This window comes from Aricia agestis, chromosome Z, assembly GCF_905147365.1.
Source record: "Aricia agestis chromosome Z, ilAriAges1.1, whole genome shotgun sequence".
Lineage (NCBI taxonomy): Eukaryota > Metazoa > Arthropoda > Insecta > Lepidoptera > Lycaenidae > Aricia > Aricia agestis.
Window position 1 is genome coordinate 10,098,168 of NC_056428.1, and position 19,285 is coordinate 10,117,452.

Sequence of the window (19,285 nt, forward strand, 5' to 3'; positions counted from 1 at the left end):
ATGTGAAAAAATCGTAAAAATTTAAGAAATTATTACAATACCGAATTTTATGCAATACAACAAAAAGGTTTTTTAAACAATAGGATCGAAATATTTTCGTTCATTCCTACTCAGATATTATATGCTAAAATATAAACGCTTATAATTATTATTATGGCATCAACTATTGTAACATGTTTCTTACGAAGGAATTTTATAATAAAAACGTAAGTACTAGTCTAAAGGACATGCAATTTTCTGTACCATACATATATAAGTGAAAGTAATTTTATCTATTCGATCATTTTTCAGATTCGCCCTTAATAATAAAACGGTCCTGAAATCGTTTCCTCGTGGTTTCACGTTTGACAAAAAAGTTAATTTAGTGCTAAGTCGAAATATAAATTACCCCGTAGTATGTAATGAAACTTGGAAACGTTTTTACGCGATTCAAGCTGCCGAAGGCAAAAATAGTGATTTCTGCATTGATAACAAGGTTACAATAATTGGAAAAGATGTACCAGCCCCTATTACTGATATTGAAAAGAGTGAATTTCCAGATTATGTAAAAGAATACTTGAAAAGTCAAGGATTTTCCGAACCCACAATTATTCAGGCCCAAGGATGGCCTGTAGCTCTATCTGGCCAAAACTTTGTTGGCATAGCACAAACAGGAACAGGAAAAACTCTGGCATACCTCATCCCTGCCCTAATACATCTAAAAACAACAGTCGGAAGAAAAGGAAGAGGACCCAGAGTGCTCATATTGGCCCCGACTAGAGAGCTAGCTAGACAAATTGAAGAAGTTGCTAAAGATTTTGAGAAAAAGATGAGTGTTCGTTGCTTATGCATTTATGGTGGTGTAAGCAGAACACCGCAGGCTGAGAAGCTGCAAGCGGGTGTCGATATATTAATAGCGACTCCTGGAAGACTTAATGATTTTATTGACAGTAGAATCACAAACTTAAGTCGTTGCTCATATGTTGTGTTGGATGAAGCCGATAGAATGTTAGACATGGGATTTGAACCTCAAATAAGAAAGGCATTAGAGGGAGTTCCCTACGAGAGACAGATTCTTATGTTCTCAGCAACCTGGCCTAAAGAAGTTCAACACTTAGCTGAAGACTATCTCAGAGAATATGTGCAAGTAAATGTTGGCTCCACCGAGTTGTCTGCAAATCATAACATCCAGCAACATATCTATGTCTGTGATCAAACGGAAAAAATGGAAAAGTATAATGGATACAATATTATTATGTGTTATTATAAACTTGGAATGTTAAATCCTCAAGTAATAAGATTTAACAATCCAAGCTTGCTTATTACTGGAGGAAGAATAATTCTATTTTTATTAAATTTAAATACAAGCTACTCTAAACAGGGCTTTGTTCCTTTTTGCTTTACTCAAAATTTATTATCATTTTGGTTAATTTTCAGATTCAAATCTATTATGCACGATGTATGTGGCAGCAGTGCTGGAAAAATTCTAGTTTTCACAAATACTAAAAGATTTGTAGATACACTAACATTAACGCTGAAAAGGAATGGGTGGCGAGCTGATGGTATTCACGGAGACAAATCACAGCTGCAAAGAGACAATGTGATAAATAGATTTAAACAGGGGCGCTCAAACATACTTGTTGCTACAGATGTGGCTGCCCGAGGACTAGGTAATTTTATTTATTTTAATTCATTTCCCCTCCTTAATGAAAAGTGGCAAGAGTTCACACTCAAACACAATCTGATGCAGTGCTCATATTGTTAGAAAGCTACTAGAAATATATATCTTTTACCCATGGCTTTTTTAATGATTTTCAAATATTATGGAAAATGATGAAGCTAAAACCAGTCTAAGAAAGCCACTAAAATATTTTATATAAATTGTTTTAATATTTAAAAATGATATTCTTGCAGATGTCGATGGAGTTACACATGTAATTAACTATGATTTTCCAAATACATCCGAGGACTACATCCATCGTATCGGCAGAACTGGTCGGCAACAGAACAAGGGTGAATCACACACACTGCTAACAGAGGATGATGGAAGACAAGCTAAAAGTCTAATTGAAGTGCTGAAAGAAGCTAAACAGGTAATGATTATATTTCAAGTATAATTTATTTATATAGAGACAGATGGTTAAGAGTTTTAGAATTTTATAATAGCCACTTGGGTGTGTCCCTGTCATGCTTAAGCGAAATTGTATTTTGTAATAACACATTGAAGAATACCTCAAAAAAATTGTAGTTAACATGGATATGTATTGTGTCTCTGAAAACAAGACTATTTTCTGTCCCCCAAATTTTTTTTCCACACCTTAATATACAAAACAAAATGGCACAACTGTTTCCGCAAAAGTACTTAAAAAAAATACACAAGATTGACTTGTTAGAAGATTTGTCCCTCTTCTGGCTCTAAATGCTTTAACATTCAAGTTAATTCCTATTTTTCATTTCATGCTGTTTTCATACATTCACATTTAATGCTGAAATATCAAATAATATTACATATTTCTAATATTTATTTCAGGAAATACCACAAGAACTACTAGAATTAGCCAGATCCTATAATCAAGACAAAATGTTGGAGAGACAAACAAAACAAAAGTTTCATTCCAACAACAAATATAACAAGAGAAGTTGGAACCCGAATCAAAGATTCAATCGGTTTAGAGACAACAGATACTAGTACAATGTCTAGACAAAATATAAATTAGTTACAGGCATTAGCCAATATGTTAGCTGTTTACTTTATAAGGGGCCTGTTATTATCTTTGAATAAGATAACACTCTTTTGTAGTGTAAAATTAGCCCGAAGTATGTAATTTATTACTAAAATATGTATTAAAACTATTGTGATAGTGATAATATTATAATATAGGGGCAATTATCTGTAAGCTCGTACAGTGGCTGTCCTGACCTATTTTCTTAAAAAGTATTGTAATTATAAAATAATCGGCCAAGTTCGAGTTGGACTCGCGCACGAAGGGTTCCGTTATCCGTACTATTATATTAGAACAAAAATAGGAAAAAAATGTGTTTTTGTATAGGAGCAGAGACAGACACACGGACATCCAGACAGACAGACAGATGGACAGACAAATGGACAGACAGACGGACAGACAGACATCGAAGTCTTAGAAGTAGGGTCCCGTTTTTACCGTAAAATCACTCCTAATGAAACTTCAACATCGAAACTTTATAGGGCTTTTGTTTTCAGAATCATAACTGTTTAAAGTTTTTTTCTAGAAGCAACAGAAACCCTAAAATACAGTCCCCTGGCTGTCCCCGTTACTGTATCCCCAATTACAAATGATATTTACGAAGAAGTTTATTAAAGTACATACTAAAGGCGGTTAATATTGCAAAGAAAAATGATAAAACTATAATAATTTTGTAAAACAAAGACTCACAGCCAATTTTATATATTTAGAAAACTCCTGTAAACTTTTTCCCCTGCCAAAAATGTAGATCCATTTTAAATAAAAACTATACCGTAAAATGGGGGGAATCGGGTCACTTTCCAAGCTCAACATTGATTTTTATTGACTTTATCTTAAGATTAATAAGAAAACATTTTATCAATAGAGTTCCGGTGGTTCCCAGTTTTGTTTGCAATACATTACAATTTTAGTTTATTAAATAAAATAAACAAAAAGGTCCAAAAACTTACTAGACCCAATTCACCCACAGTCTGGGGTGAAAAGGGACGCATATGGGGTTAATAGACATTTTTGCTAGGGCTGCCACTTTCCTGATGTTTCCAAATAGGTACTACCTACTCAGGTAGGTACTTATATGAAATAATGTTTTTGGCATAGCTGTATAGGTATGAGGTATATATTATACAAGAATTAGTACAAAATCAAACAACAGATCCAATCAAGCATTATCACATTATTATTATATTTTTATATAAATATTGAGTCACTCTTCTTCGTCGTCTTGTAACTCGTCTGGTGTTGCGACTTGCGTTCCTGATCTTTAAAATTCCCAATCCCTCACGCACTCAGCAAAACACAACGCATGCGTTGTTTCACGCTAGTTTTCTATGAGGTGATGGTATGTATCCAGGCCAGTAGGTATTTGTATGGGACCTGTACGAGCTTACATAGAAATGCCCTACAGTGAACTTTTCCGTTTTGTTTGATTTTAAATAAGTACCTTCTAAAATTTTTAATTTTCGAGATGAGAATAATTGATGCTTTGCCGCTTTTTTGGAAAAAAATTGCGAATATGTTACCATCACTGACATCCAACAATGGAGGCCAGTGCTTACCATAAAGTTAATATACCTATGATATACCTAGCGGAATAGAGAAACAAAGGCCTGAGCAAGCGAGATGTCACTATCAGTAACACTGCGTGGTAAAATGAGACGTGTGACACATGTAAGTTGTAACATGACAGCAGCACTCTTATTTTGACGTCCAGTCGGTACGTGCCGCACGTTGACAATTTAATCTAATAGAATTCATGTTCAATCATGTTTGTGTAAGTGTAATACGTACACACATTTTTCACACAGATGAAAACCAATTTCGGTTACGTTTGACAGCTCGAGATTATTGCTCTATTCCGCTAGGAATATATATTAACTTTATGGTGCTTACCATGGTGATCATAAATCATGACGTGACCACAGTATAGCAATATTAGTCCCTAGGGATATGTCATATTGCTATACTGTGACGTGACTGTTACTATGGTAATATCACATCTGTCAATGTTGTTTTGAAAACGATAATCAAATTAGAAATTTAAAATCAAAGAGAATATTATAATCACTGCTTAAAATGTGATGCCAATAGTAGTAAAACAGACCATAAAATTTACAAGACTTTAGAAGATTTCAAAACATTGCTGCATTGGTGCTTTATTATGGCGCTACCGCCAGAAATAGAAACGAGTACAGACACGAGGTCTGTTCTTCACATAGTCGAGGAAAACTTTATAAAACTTGGTTTGGTAGGTACCTACTCTATCTCAGGCTTAACTTTTATGTAGAAATTTGTGTCGTCTTTACTATTTGCTCAACTCAGTACTCTATTCATTACTATAACTTCAGTTTCTAACTGCCGCGGCCGCTCAGAGACCTTCTGAGAATAAAGTACAAAATAGAGATACCGTAATTCAGCATTACATGCGTTACGTGCTGCCATGCACGCATGATCGTTTATTGTATTGATTGATATGAATGACATGCAAACTACGTATGTAGAGGGAACTGGGGACAATCCCTGTGGGACACACGGTCGGGCCCGGATCTACGTTTTAAAAAGGGGGGAGCAGAATCCCAATTTGCCGCCCTCCAAGCAAAAATGTGCGTTTTCAATTGGTACTTAAATAAAATTCTATGATTGCCCCGAGACAAGGGGCGCCTCCAAGTCTTTTAACAACAGATATAATTCTGCGAAACAACGTTGACGGGGTAGCGTGGTGGGCCACGCAGGTGGCCTCCGGCCGCCCCCCAATCTTTGCCGCCCGGGGCAAGTGCACCCTCTCGCCCCCCCCTAGATCCGGCCCTGCACACGGTACACTCAATTTACGGAAATTCTACCAAAGCTATGCTTATTAATGCTAGCAACACTTTTTGTCAAACATCCAAAATTATCCAAACTCACAGAACACGTCATATACCTACTTACTTCCAAACTACAGAAAACGTACGCGGAACGCATGTTGTACGCTGGCGAGCATACACTGCCCAAAGAGGAGTTGATCGAACATTTCAAGGCCACGATACTTGATGTGAACTCTGGGTACTGCGACATCCCCGTGCGAGGCCTACTGCTGGTGTACGATAGATACTTTGTACATGTCATTGAGGTACTAAGTTGCTAAAGTATGGTAGCAGGGCGTATAGACATTCTTACAACGACCCATATCGCAGAGCACGTAGAATATTCATTTATTGTCGTCTCTTTCACTAGCAAATGCACACAATATATTATATACTTAATATTGCTATTGCGTATTCACGGGTAAGTACACCTAGAATATCGTTTATTGGAATGATATTCTAGGTTTAATAAAATCGCTATAGCGTTCATTCAATAGCGATTTTTTTGGGAGGGCTTTATGATCTCTTACTTAACTGTTGTAGTCTGTACTCCGGGGGTAAAATCTTAGGCGTTCAGACTTACGGTTTGTACTTGGTTCCTGTCGACTCATTTGATTCTGATGATGTTTCTATGACATAGGGATCTGAAGATACCATACACAGACACTTAAGGTTTCTGTTCAGTCATGAAGTGAAGTGGATAGAGAAAAACAAAGAGAAAGTTGAACACGCTGCATATATTCAGCGCCTAGCTACGCCTGAAAATAGTTCACAGGCGCAAGAAGAAACAGACTGGAATATGTTTAGAAGATTAAAATTGCTGATGGTCTACCATTCAATAAAAACGGTTAGTAGGTACTCAGAATGTAGAAGTAAGCAAGTTTTATGCGAATACTTTTTAAGCCACTGTATTTTAAACTATAAGCATGAGTGATAAAACACTTCTAGGCTAAAGAACTATATAGCATTAATCATACGAGGACAGTCTTAAACGTCAATGGCTTAGAAAATGAAAAGTTGGCAGGGCATATGCCGCGTCAGCCACATCCTATGGCCCGAAGGGTTCCTTCCCGCCTTCTTTATGTAGACACCTAAAACTATCTGACTACAGGAAAGTCTGAATTAAATTTTCGTTACCAACAGTTGTTTTTCAAAGACTGGTATGCGGTAATGGCAGATCCGCCGACGCTTATCTCCAAATTGGAGGTCAATGGCCCACTGTCTGAACACATGGAGCAGCTGCGTGTTTGCCTGGACAAGCTGCACCGGCTGGGTGAAATCACACGGTATCATGATAAGGTAAGAGCACGGTCATTCGCATCAGTCACCAGTCGCGATAAGCAAATTTTGGCGCAACGGAGTTGCGGGCATCATCTTGTATTAAATATTATGTTAAAGGCTCTTAACACTAGCCCCAACTGTCAAAACGCTAGCCCCGCCTACACACACCGCTATCCTGAATCCTCCAATCGTGATACAGTGATTCCATGAATCGTGCTCCCGGGCAATGGGCTTTACGCTGCAGAGCTAATAGTGAACAATATCGTGTAACAACGGTTCCCGCATTATAGCACGAAAGTAAACGTCGTAGGTAGGTCCCAACTCCCAAAACTTTTTTGATGATTACTTAAAAACTAAATTCATTACTAATATTTCCTTTAGCTATTATTTTATGAAGTGTGTGATTGTAGTAGTGAAAGTTATATAATGATAGTAACTCAATAAGTGTACCTAACAGATATTTGTTGAAAAGCCCAGAAAGATTCATAATTTCGAAAAATAAAACTATCTAGTAAAAATAAGTGAATCGTGTTTTTTGGTTAGCCAAATATCAGATAAATATACAATGATTAAATAAATCTTAATTTCATTTGAGTCAATCGTCTTCCGGGACCGTAATACTTATTATTAGAAAACACAGCAACATTTGACAGCCAGCTCTTAACATCGTTGCGTTGATGGCGTTGATGCTGCGGCTACGCTCCCCTATGCCAAAACTTACCAATGTGGTAATTCGCGAACGAACCGTAAATTTTTCTGAAATAATAACTATCCTGTTGTGTGTATCCTGTGTGCAAGATCGGTTCAGCGGTTTGGACGTGAAGAGGTATTAGACAGACAGACAGATACACTCGCGCATTTATAATATTAGTATGGATGTCACATAGATGCGGTATTTTACCGGAATGACCAGCAGATGATGAAAGCACTCGTTGCGCCGTCGCCGTCTTCGGTCTTGTAAGTATTGTGTTGTGGACTGTGGTGCATCGCCATTCGCCACTACACAACGCAGATGTTCCTTGTTCGCAACGCAACGGAGCAAAGTTACTCTGCCATAAGTGTGGTTTTACGCTGACGCTTTTGATAGCGCGGTTTGTAAGTTTCGTAGACAATAATCTTCTGGCTGTTTGTCTGTTTGCACAATGGCGTCACAATCACGAAAAAATGATAGAGTTTCAAGATGTGTGAGACAGAATATCTGCCAGTCACTTTTTACAGTATATCTGCCAGCCACTTTTTGCAGTTCGTGCCGTCAGTGTACAAATAACCCTACACTATCTGTTGGATCACTATTAGCTAAGGGCATGTTTCACCACTTTCTGATAAGTGCCGCATAGGTTATCCACCACTTAACTTAACAGATAGAGTATGGAGAATCTGTCAAAAAAGTTGTGGATAGCCTATACGGCGGTTTATCAGGAAGTGGTGAAACAGGCCCTAAGTAAGGGTGTTTGCATTTCAAAGATCTTCCAACACTTACTTGGTCTTCCAGCTTACTCTCGAAGTACTATTAGCAGCAGATCCAAAGATGGAATCCCTGCCAGAAGTGGATCTATTAGATTACCTTTTGGCATCACCGCACCTACTAGATCTTCGGGCTGTAGCCCGCATGCATCGTCGAGTCGATCATTACACGTTTTATTTTGGTAAGCAATTTACTAATAAATTGGTGAAACAATTTTAGTATTTTCATGTTGTTTTATTACAAGTTTATAATGTTACGTAATATACAGAATATTAATTGATATTGTAAACATAACAATCTCACACCAGTTTCAGTGACGGTCGCTGCTTTCATTGAAACCAGGCTACCTGCGCAGTAGTTATTTTATAGTGCCCAAGCGTATAAATAAAAGAGCGAGTGCTCTTGTATATGTATTGCGCAAATATTTAGGCACTATTATAACACTCCTGCGTACGTGGCCTGGTGGCTGGTGCCTTTGAAAGGCAAGTGTACATATAATACAAAGTACACTTGCTTTCAAGGGCTTTTTATGTAATGCCTAGTAAGGCATTAAATAAAAGCTTTTTTGCCTTTTTATAAAATACTTTAACAATTTTCAGAAAAAGTTTGGCCTCTGCCGACCCAATACACACCTCGTCTACTCTACAAGCTCAAAATAGACGACACATTTGTTGAACCGTTGCCATTGATGTCCTGGGAGATTACCAAAGAGACTGTAGAAGAAGAAGAGAGAGAAGGAATGAGCACTGCTAGTGATTAATTTCGTTTATGCGTTCAAATCTCAAAATTTGTGCTCTTGTCGTGGTAATCACTATTTCTTATTGGTGCTGTGCTTTTGTTTAGACCTCTCGATACTACATGTTACATTTAACTTTTATTTTCAAGTAGGTTCTTCTGGACTTTATCAGCCCTTCTACACTTTATTTTTATGTTATTCTCGCCTGCAAACACGCCTGTATTAATCAGTAGATAATATTATAATTTATAGCCATGATGAATGTTCACATAGGAACCACTAACAGTTACTATAGAGATATCGATTTATTCTGCAAGCCCTGATACTTTATTTAACTTCTGGCACGTTGATATAATGGAAAGAAAGTTGAAGGCTACGAAAAAACCTAACGACACGAAACTACCACCGATAAATGAAAATAAAGAAAACATATTGAAAACTATAGTCGATATTGACCCACATTATTACTCTCTGATCGATGGAAGACCAATAAAAACTGAGAAATCAATAAGCAAGTACAAACAGAATATCAGAGATATTGCACTAAAACGAACACTCACAGGGCTTCTACGAGATGAAATACTCCGGATTGACAGAGAAATAAAGACAGAAAGAGAAATGTACGAGACGGCTTCGAAGAACTTTGACGAATACAAAAATAGTTTCGACAAATTTCTAGCAGACAATAACAATAAAACTATTATTGTAATGAGAAAATCTGATAATTTATCAAAGGAATTAGCGAACAAGATTGAGGATCACAAGAAAGCTAATTACGAGCTGGCATCTGTGAAATCTAAAGTGCAATACATCAACGAATCGCTACAAATATTGCTATCGTTTCAAAGCTTTCTGTACAACATTGCACCTATTCTATGGCAACAAAGCAACCCCTTGATTTTAGACGGCACCGACATAATAAACATAGAGTCAGACATTTTTCAGAGAGTAGACGTAGATGGTATTAAATTTAGATTGAGTAAGCTACCTCCACCGCTACTATATTTCGAGACTCCAGGGCAGTTGCCTCATATATTTGAGTTACTGGAGAAACAAAATTTAAATTATCTGCTGGTAACGGAGAACTTAAATGCCGAGAAGGTCAAATTCGTTAAGTCTTTAGAGACGTTAAAAGATCTGATGCGTCAAGACCTAGAGTTCATCCAGCTGCAGGTAATTTTTAGCTGACTATATATATTAATGATTTAAGATGACGTTATTGATCTAATTTTGCTTAGGTACTATTAATAATTAATGATGTGGTTAAATTGTAAGTTAATAATAATTTATAATAATAACTGCGTCAATTTTTAGTGGAGCCTCCTAAATAAACCTGTTATGATTTTTGTAGATTAAAGAAATAGAAGATGCTATAGAATGGAACAAAACAAGGGAAGAGGATTTGAAGAACATATTTTACAGTATATTGGAGGACAAGATCAAGTACATCGTGTCGTCGGAAGCGGCAATTGAAATCTTCAATTACGTCGAGTTTACTTACGAACGCCTCGTAGCGCCTAATGACGCTAAACTGAGCTCTTTCGACATGACCCTGTGTTTGGAACGAGAGTACAACGATTTGATGCTACTCCTATCTACATTCGATACTAATTCTATAAAATCTATAGAGAAGGAGCTATATGAGAACGAAGCGAAGATAGCGAAGCAGGCCGTCGAGGCTAACAAAATGCTAAAAGATGTGCGAAGGCTCAATAGACGATTGCAATCGGCGTATGAACCACCACGGTATACAAAGTAGCTTTATAGCTAGGTAAGGAGGTAGTTAATTTATAACTGTAAAATGCCTATTAATACGGTTGATTGCACTTTTTATATCTCTTGTACGTGACTATTATTAGAATTAAGTAAATTAATTAACGGATTATTTTCCTCCCTATTTTATTGTTTCTTACATGAAATTTCTTTTAATTATTGGCTATTCGTGTACACTAATAGCCAATAATAATATTGTGTTATGTGAAAATTGCATAGAATATAATAATATAATAATTGTATTATTTAACGTAAACACAAAATATCATTTTCTATAATGATTTATTAAGTTTACGTTAGTATCACTCACGATATTATAAGGTTTAAACACTTACGGGTTTTGTCGCGGAGCACTTTTATTAATCCCGACGTTTCGGCTGCTTTACAGCTTTACACGGGTGGACTGAGGTGACAGGCGTCCAATTCATTGAAATTCTTCAACTACCCGAAGATTCATCAATTTTTGTTTGCGTTCCGCAGAACAAACTCACAGTGTCTTAAAGCCGAGGTGTCCTAGATTTGTGCTTTAGTTTGTTTATCACTGGATCCCATCTAGTTGGGTTTCAATCACCACGGCCGCTGTAAAGCAGCCGAAGCGTCGGGATTAATAAAAGTGCTCGACAAAATCCGTGTTTCTACCTTATAATAATATCATATCATTTTTTTGTTATGTAAGCACTTATATAAGCATTCGCAATAATTATGTAAAATTCTCATTATCAAAATTACTAGACCGGAGTTTATTGCAAAAAAATGTAAGTACCTGTAACAAAATACCAGATTTTAATTATTAATTTTTTAAACTCAGTTTTAACTAATCACATAACTAGTAAGTATAATATTATGGTGAAATATTAACTTCATCATCAAACCTTTTTAAAATGATAATGTAATGTTAAAATAAAATAAACACACCGGCAAAATTAGAGGAACATAACAAAATTTTCAATTTTTTTTAAATTGTTCACTGATTTTTATATATTTATTTATTTATTTACTAATTGATTATTAAAAAGAAATTTTATGTAAATTTAGGGCATAAAAACGTTAAAAATAGAAAAAAATCAGCAAAAATAAAAAAATTAAGAAAATCTTTGAAATTTCAGTAGTAAGTTTTTAAGATAAATTCTCCATTTTTATTAAAGAAATGCCATGTTAAAAGCGTGTAATGCCTTCTATGGATCTCAAGAGGGCCTGGATACGCCATTCCATGCTTGCATTTTAATTGTCAATCATTTCCTGTGGGATATTCTCCTACTCCTCCACTAGCGTTAACTCGAGCTCCTGGACACATTTTGGAGCTGGAGTTTTAACTCGTACCGTTCACCCATTGATGTGCCACACGTTTTCAATCGGATCCATATCCGTAGACCACGCTGGCCTCTCCACCTGGGCTACGCCAGCATCGTTTAGGTAATAATGCCCGATTTTCTTACTCTATGGACGCACATAAAATTGAAAATAACTACCTAAAACTGTGTAAAAGGCACACCATGCAGTTCCAGGATGTCGGTGCTATAGCTCTGTACTGTCAAAGTACCATCATCTATAATCATCAGCTCCATGCGGGCTCCAAATCATATGCAACTCCAAACCATTACGAAGCCTGCATCATAGGCCACTGTTTCCGGTAAGTTTGATGGCCTGTAGCTTTCCTTATGATTTATCCACATTCTTTATCGCCTGTCAATACAATGTACACAGAATTTGCTCCCATCACTGTACAGCACAAGATTTCACTCGCTTGTCTAATTTTGATGTTCACGCGCAAATCTTAGCCTGGCTCTTCGGTGTCCTGTCTCAAGTTTTGGTGCCCTTGCTGGCACTTTTGAGTTTAATTTAACTTCTTTGAATCTTCTTCTTACTGTACAATCACTTACACGTTCATCTTGGACCTGTTCCGACAGGTTTCGTGTCTGAATAGCAGTTTGAGGTCGATTTCTTAAGATTTGTTTCCTTACAAAATGGTCATCCTGAACCATTGTCACCCGATATCTGCCTTATTCTCGTCTCCGAACGTAAGATCCAGTCTCTCTGAAGCGTTGAAAGTTACGATGAACCACGGAAGCCGACACACGTAAGGCCTGACTGACCGAACGGTCAGTGTGTGTAGTATTTTACCGAGAGAAAAATTTTGCTATATCTTTCTTACTACTGACAGTTAACACTTACGGCCGTTCCCAATATTTGATCTATCTCTGGTTTTGCCCTACTAGAGATAGGAATAGCTCACATTAGACATTAGAGACATATATTTTATGTCAATTGTGAGCTATTCCTATCTCTAGTAGGACAAAACCAGAGATAGATCAAATATTGGGAACGGCCGTTAAACATCCCAAAGGGAATTAATCTATACTTATTACTTACCTACATAGACTTAATATATACTGTCGTTATAGGTTTATGCTTACCTATTACCTACAGTTTTCAAAGAATTAAAGATTCGTAAACTCTCGTCGCGAATCACTGGCCATGAGATTTGCTTGCCGTTAGCTGCTACCTGCTGCTCGCCTAATTGATTTGCAAAAAAACCTTTTCTTGAAGTTCGTTGACACTGACAGACTTTTGCGTCATATCTCTAGCTGTAATTTGTACAAATATATAGGTACTAGTAATTGCTAGTAATCTGTGAATTTGTAAATCGCGACCGTTCATCAAAAATTACATCGAACTGATTATGTCCTGCTTGAAGAAAGAAAGGAAACCCATAGTTCCTTTGAAAACCCTTGATGTAATTTTCCGACGTCGGTATGTTAAAAACACCCAATTTTATTTTACCAACAGAAAGCAATGCTTGGCTTCTAAAACGGAAAACCTCGATGGCAAGACTTTACTGCCGTATCGTGCTCCAAAGTCGGATAAACTGTTATCCTATATCAGATATAGTGACCGAGAGAAACGCTGTAGGACTAGACGCGAATTATCTCAACCATTGCACTTCAAAAGTGACAAAAACGCGACCGAAGTAGATATTTCACGCAGGCTTTTTATGGAGGGGCCTCCAGATGACGTAAAAACTGTTGTGGCAATACATCCTGAGTTTTATACCTGTATTGAAGGGAGGCCTCTGAGAATGTTTGACGACATCAAAGTGTATATCAATAATATACGAAATTATGCTATGAGCAGGCAACAATTAGGGTACCGACGGGACTTAATGATGAAGATTGAAAAGAATATTTTAGAGGAATCTGAAGAGTATGATAAAATATCGAACAATCTCAGGAATTACGCACATTATTTTCAAGAATTTCTGATAGAGGATTATAATGAAGCATGCGCATTAGAATCAAAAGCGGATCGCATTTATGCAGAGTTGCTCGCGAAACAAACTGAGCTTTTAAAATATTCTTCATATTTGATCAATATCAATAACGAAATATATAAGTTAGACTCTACAGCTAATATTTTAAAGTCTTACCGAAAATTTTTAATGTTAGTGGCCCCTCTTACCTGGCGTCAAAAGCATGATGAATCTTTTCGAGATAATATACCAGAGGATGATTTACTCTCAGAAAATAATTTACTGTCAGAGGCAAGGGATATTGACAGGATCGTAGAAGAAGTAAAGATGGAACTACTTAATCCTCGTTCCGTGCACATGTACTTCAAACACTCAGAGGAACTTATGGACCTATTTAGAGCTATGCAAATACAAAGCAGAGATTATTTAATTCAACGTTCAAAAAGTCAGGAAACTTACTATCGCCTCCTACGACGAATCAATCAACTAAAAGCGATGGCAACAGATAACCTTGAATATTTTAACTATTACATAGAAAAATTTCAGAAAGAGTTGGATAGAGAAGAATACAATCAAAAACATGTGAAAGAAAAGTTTTACAGGATATTAAACAATAATTTTTTCGAAGACATTGCTAGTCTTACTTCGTTAGGACTGCAAATATGTGTAGAGTTTGTTTATGAACAAGTAATAGGAAAATATGAGGAAGGTCAAAGCCTGAAAGATGTTATGACTGTGCTGGAAAATATGTACCAAGATTACAATTTGCGTTTAGACACACTTGATTTCAACACAGTAAATAAAGCACGTAACGATATTTTCGCGCAAGATTTAAAAACAATGAAAAATGCGTATAACGCAGAACGTGAGCTTAAAGCTTTCCGAGAGATGACTAAAGCTCTTAATCAAGCCTTTGCACCACCAAAAGAATACAATAAACCTAAAATGTCGGTACAATTAAGTAGAAAAGGCAATTCAAACATAACAAATAAAACCGATGCCGCTAATGACAGAACATTAAGATACAATCAGCTCAGCTTAAAGAAAAGGAACTTTTTGCTTTACTTTACAGAATGGTGTGACGATACAGACCCTTGGCCTTTCTTGGAACAATTATAAAATATAGGGAATTGAAAAAACTTAGCACGTTACATAAAATAAAAAGTTAAGCATTTATTTTGTCATGGTCATAGAGATTATCCTACAACAAAACAATTTTTAAAATACAACGCAATGTTACACAACAAAAATAAAGTTATTAAAAACAGTAAAAAAACATCTTCGTCTGTGTCATTACATATAAGTTACGATGAAACATTATCAGTCAGTAAACTTAGAAAAGCAAGATTTTTTCTACCATACAGAATTTATACTCAAGCTGTTAATAAGAAAATATTTACACAGAAATTGGGATTAAATATCGTACAAAAACAAAAACAATATGAGAGTAAGCTATGGCATAAGAATGTTTTCCACGATTCAGAAGATAAAATCGTGGCAGTCACAGATATTGACGAAGATTATTTTCAATGTGTTAATGGTCGCCCCCTAAGAGTATTCTCCCCTGCTTTTAAATTTGAGAAAACGCTGTTAAATCAATGTTTAAAAATGAAATATGACGAAGCAGTTAAAAAAGATTGTATTCTGAATATTGAGACTGAGCATTTGAATGAAATAAAATGTTACAAGATAAGTCTTACAAAATTAACGGATCAAGTAAAATATTTTGATACCTTTGTCCTAGAAGACTATAAAAAATCCATGAAGCTTATGGAACAATGCGAAGAGATAAACACTAAAGTTAAAAGCAAAACTAAAGAACTTCAACGGTACGCTCTCGATCTCTTTAATATAAAATCTAAACTAATTATCTTAGACTACAAATATAATTTACAGCAAAAATATGGTAGATTTTTATACTATTTATCTCCTCAAACTTGGAGAATGAATAATAGAGATTTTGCTCATTCCATGGAAATCGAAGCGAAAGGATTTGACCTAGGGAGGTTGAGTGAAGATGATACATTTGATGATGTATTTGAGAAACTTAAATCTATTTGTTCTGGAACTCCAACAAAACCTGTAATGTATTTCAAAAATTCAAGTGATTTAATTGCAGTTTTTAATGCAATGGAAAAGCAGCAACTTTATTATTTTGCCCATGTTACACATGTAAAGCCACATAGCAAATTACTCGAGGATAATATTAAAGTATTAAAGAATACAATTTCACAGGATTACGATTTGATAGATCAATTAATAAGCAGTTTTAAAGATCTCATAGAATTTACTGAAAAAAGTTCTACTGAACTAGAAAAGAAATTCTTTAACATTTTGCATGGGCTATTTTATCAAACTACGGGAACCATGAACGTCTTGAGGATGCGTGTAAATTTAGATTTTGTCTATGAAAAAGTATTTTTGGACCAACCTACTAAAAAAATATTTCTACGCTGACAAAAGAGTTAGAAAAGTGCTACATGGAATATTCCAAGCGTCTAGATGCGATTCATAGTCATTCTGTCAGAAATGCGATGGTTAAATATGCCGAGAGTGAAAAAAGGAAATTGAAAAATGCTGAGATTGCGCACACCGAATTAAGATTATTTCACCGATTGGAATGTCGTTTACTTCGGGCTCATGGATTCCTGCCAAAAGAATCAAATGCTTACGTTGCACAGCCTGGCTCTATCGTAATTAAAAGGTCCGAAAGTAGATGCATTAAGAAAAAAAAACAGCAATTAAGCGAAGCTGAGCTAGAATATCTAACATTATTTACCGATTGGTGTCCTAGTGATAGCTATGAAGAAACTCAAAAATATTTATGTGGAATTTGAATGTAATGTGGATTACTCATAATGGTTAAGCGGGGAAAATAAAATAACGACGTAATGAAAACACTTTATTATGGGGACCCATTAAAAGAAAGTTTTCGTACCTCCATAAACACAATATAGCACCACCATTAAGTGGCTGCATTAAAAACAAATACAATAAAATAACATAATGTAGATTATCTACTCGATATAAATGTTTGGTTTCTTGGTATTGACAAATAGCTACATTTGGAATTTACATATTTACAAGGTGAATACAACTATGGTATTTAAGCTTCATATTTAGCGTACTTAAATTAAATTGTATGGGTACATAAATAAATAGCTATCTAGTGAACTTAATATTAAAAAGACACTAAATTAACACAATTTAATATTTAACTGATTACATATTGTAGCTATCACAAAAGAAAATGTTCTAATTTCATATTTTAAAACTCTGCACTGGTTATATTACTGAAAATGCTTATTTGTATTAGAAGTTTATATTTTTGATCGACTTTTAAGATTATTAAATGTTTCGTGAAATAAACCTGTTTTTTATATTTACAAAAAAAATTAGGTTGCCATTTTCTATTTACATATTTTGCTCGAAATTAACGTTACATTGGCAACGAGTACCTGTTTCAGAAGGTAAGGACAATATTAAACATTTTAATGAAGACTTCATATTTTATTAGAAATCTGGGATCGCCCAATCATTTGTGTAAATAAGTTATGTTATGTTCATCAATTTTGTAAAAGAAAATGACTAGTTGCAAAAATTTATGAATAAACGGTTCCTGATGTTCATCACGAGTTGAGCAATGTATAATAATCATTAATCTCATAAGAATTCATATTATAACTACAGTAAAACAATATTTGGTGTTTTTATCGGTTACCCGACTATTACGACATGCCCGAATGTACTCGTGTTTATCTGAGTTTATCTGACACGTTTCTTCTGCAGTTTTGCCAGTTTTCTTCTCTTCAAAATCATCTCGTAGAGCGCCTCCAGGCCCTCGTGGAGGCCCTCGCCGGTGATGGCGCAGGCCGGCTGCACGTGCCACGAGTGCGCGTCCCGGGAGCCGTGCGGGGACGACACCAGCTCGTGCAGCCCCAACAGCTTCTCCAACTCCCGGGGCTCCTTCGCCCCCGGTAAATCCTGTTTGTTCGCGAGCACCAGAATCGGCACGCCCGCGTTGTCGGGCGACTTCGCCGTTCTGATCAGCTCCATCTTCGCCTCCTCCATCCGTTCCACGTCGACGGAGTCCAGCACGAAGATAATGCCGTCCGTACATCGCGTGTACGACTTCCACAGCGGGCGGAGCTTCTCCTGCCCGCCGACGTCCCATACGAGGAAGTTGACTCCCTTGGACTTTCCGATCGTTCCTTTGACTTTCTCGCAGTTAAAGCCTATCGTGGGGACGGTGTTGAGATACTGGTCGAACTTGAGTCTGTAGAGCGCGGTGGTCTTGCCGGCCGAGTCGAGGCCGAGCATGACGACGTGGAGCGTGCCTTGCGTGGAAGGCAGCGCGTCGAGCAAGCTCGAGTTCTTGCCCATGTTGGCACCCATGCTGCGAGCGTTGAGCGACTATCTAACGCTCTCGTCTGATCGCAGCATCGTGCTCATGGGCATTTACCTGGAACGACATAAATACATATATTAGTGTCTTAGAAACTTAATTAACATTTAATAAACTGGGGACTCATCTTTTAATCTTCATTATTAATTGAGAATTCATCTTTTCAAAAGACTCTACTTCCATTGCAGTGGACTCTACAAATTCAAGTAATGTTGCAATTCTAAAGTACATAAACAATAAACATGTTTTACGCAATCCCTATGTAAATATCAAAGATGTTCTCTCTATCATGAGGTCATCTTTGATAATTTCGAAGGCATACAGGTGTTCTGTGCAATCGAACGTTGGCCAGCCGTTGCTTGCAATAGTGATCGTCGAGACCCGGTGTCGCCGTTTGCCCTTAAAGTTCCATTCACTTTCAAAGATGCTTGCTAGAGATTAGCCATGAGCGTCAGTCGTATCACAATTTGTTAAAATACAAGAAGAGAATGTTATAAGAATGAAGAAAGAAAGAAGAAACTATTGAAAACATACCGAGTATCACAAATGAGTTAACTTAAGTAGTAATTAAAATAATGATTGTCAGATTCTGTATATTTGTGATTAATATTTTTACAAATATAAAATCTTATCAAAAATGTATTAAGTGATGGAACTGTCAAAACAATTACATTTCTAAACTTTTTCCTATGGTCCTCTCAACCACATCTCAACCAAGCGCTGTCGCCTAACGAATAGTGGCAGAAAAATTTCATAGAGTTATTTTATATCATAGACTTAATATATATTATAGGTTTATGTTTTATATCATAGACTTAATATATACTGTCGTATTT

At 36.3% G+C, this 19,285-nt stretch overlaps 5 protein-coding genes and 1 pseudogene across 6 annotated transcripts in view; 5 read left to right on the forward strand and 1 right to left on the reverse strand.

Annotated features, from left to right (window-relative positions):
- Positions 1 to 2,766, forward strand: LOC121739094 (ATP-dependent RNA helicase p62-like). Its single transcript, XM_042131417.1, has 5 exons — positions 1 to 206; positions 292 to 1,212; positions 1,417 to 1,649; positions 1,894 to 2,072; positions 2,510 to 2,766. The coding sequence occupies exons 1-5, from the start codon at positions 154 to 156 to the stop codon at positions 2,666 to 2,668; spliced, it is 1,545 nt and encodes a 514-aa protein (XP_041987351.1). The 5' UTR covers positions 1 to 153; the 3' UTR covers positions 2,669 to 2,766.
- A 1,996-nt stretch (positions 2,767 to 4,762) lies between these two features.
- LOC121739010 (testis-expressed protein 47-like) lies at positions 4,763 to 9,098 on the forward strand. 2 transcript variants are annotated; one of them, XM_042131313.1, is made up of 6 exons: positions 4,763 to 4,947; positions 5,641 to 5,808; positions 6,183 to 6,389; positions 6,686 to 6,841; positions 8,316 to 8,469; positions 8,888 to 9,098. In XM_042131313.1, exons 1-6 carry the CDS (start codon positions 4,861 to 4,863, stop codon positions 9,046 to 9,048), a joined length of 933 nt encoding a protein of 310 aa, XP_041987247.1. In that variant the 5' UTR covers positions 4,763 to 4,860; the 3' UTR covers positions 9,049 to 9,098. The 2 variants fall into 2 exon arrangements, with proteins under 2 accessions (XP_041987247.1, XP_041987248.1); XM_042131314.1 differs by lacking the exon at positions 5,641 to 5,808.
- A 39-nt stretch (positions 9,099 to 9,137) lies between these two features.
- On the forward strand, positions 9,138 to 10,903 carry LOC121739329. Its single transcript, XM_042131720.1, has 2 exons — positions 9,138 to 10,197; positions 10,376 to 10,903. Exons 1-2 carry the CDS (start codon positions 9,379 to 9,381, stop codon positions 10,781 to 10,783), a joined length of 1,227 nt encoding a protein of 408 aa, XP_041987654.1. The 5' UTR covers positions 9,138 to 9,378; the 3' UTR covers positions 10,784 to 10,903.
- Positions 10,904 to 13,397: 2,494 nt separating this feature from the next.
- LOC121739328 lies at positions 13,398 to 15,201 on the forward strand. The gene has a single exon (XM_042131719.1). It carries the CDS (start codon positions 13,478 to 13,480, stop codon positions 15,161 to 15,163), a length of 1,686 nt encoding a protein of 561 aa, XP_041987653.1. The 5' UTR covers positions 13,398 to 13,477; the 3' UTR covers positions 15,164 to 15,201.
- Positions 15,202 to 15,525: 324 nt separating this feature from the next.
- LOC121738813 lies at positions 15,526 to 16,883 on the forward strand (annotated as a pseudogene).
- Positions 16,884 to 16,933: 50 nt separating this feature from the next.
- The window catches only part of LOC121738814 (ADP-ribosylation factor-like protein 4C), a 75,042-nt gene continuing 72,690 nt past the window's right edge, over positions 16,934 to 19,285 (reverse strand). Inside the window, exon 4 of the mRNA XM_042131064.1 lies at positions 16,934 to 18,506. Within this exon, the coding sequence (XP_041986998.1) occupies positions 17,810 to 18,439 (630 nt within the window). The 5' untranslated portion in view covers positions 18,440 to 18,506 and the 3' untranslated portion in view covers positions 16,934 to 17,809. The remainder of the gene's footprint in view (positions 18,507 to 19,285) is intronic.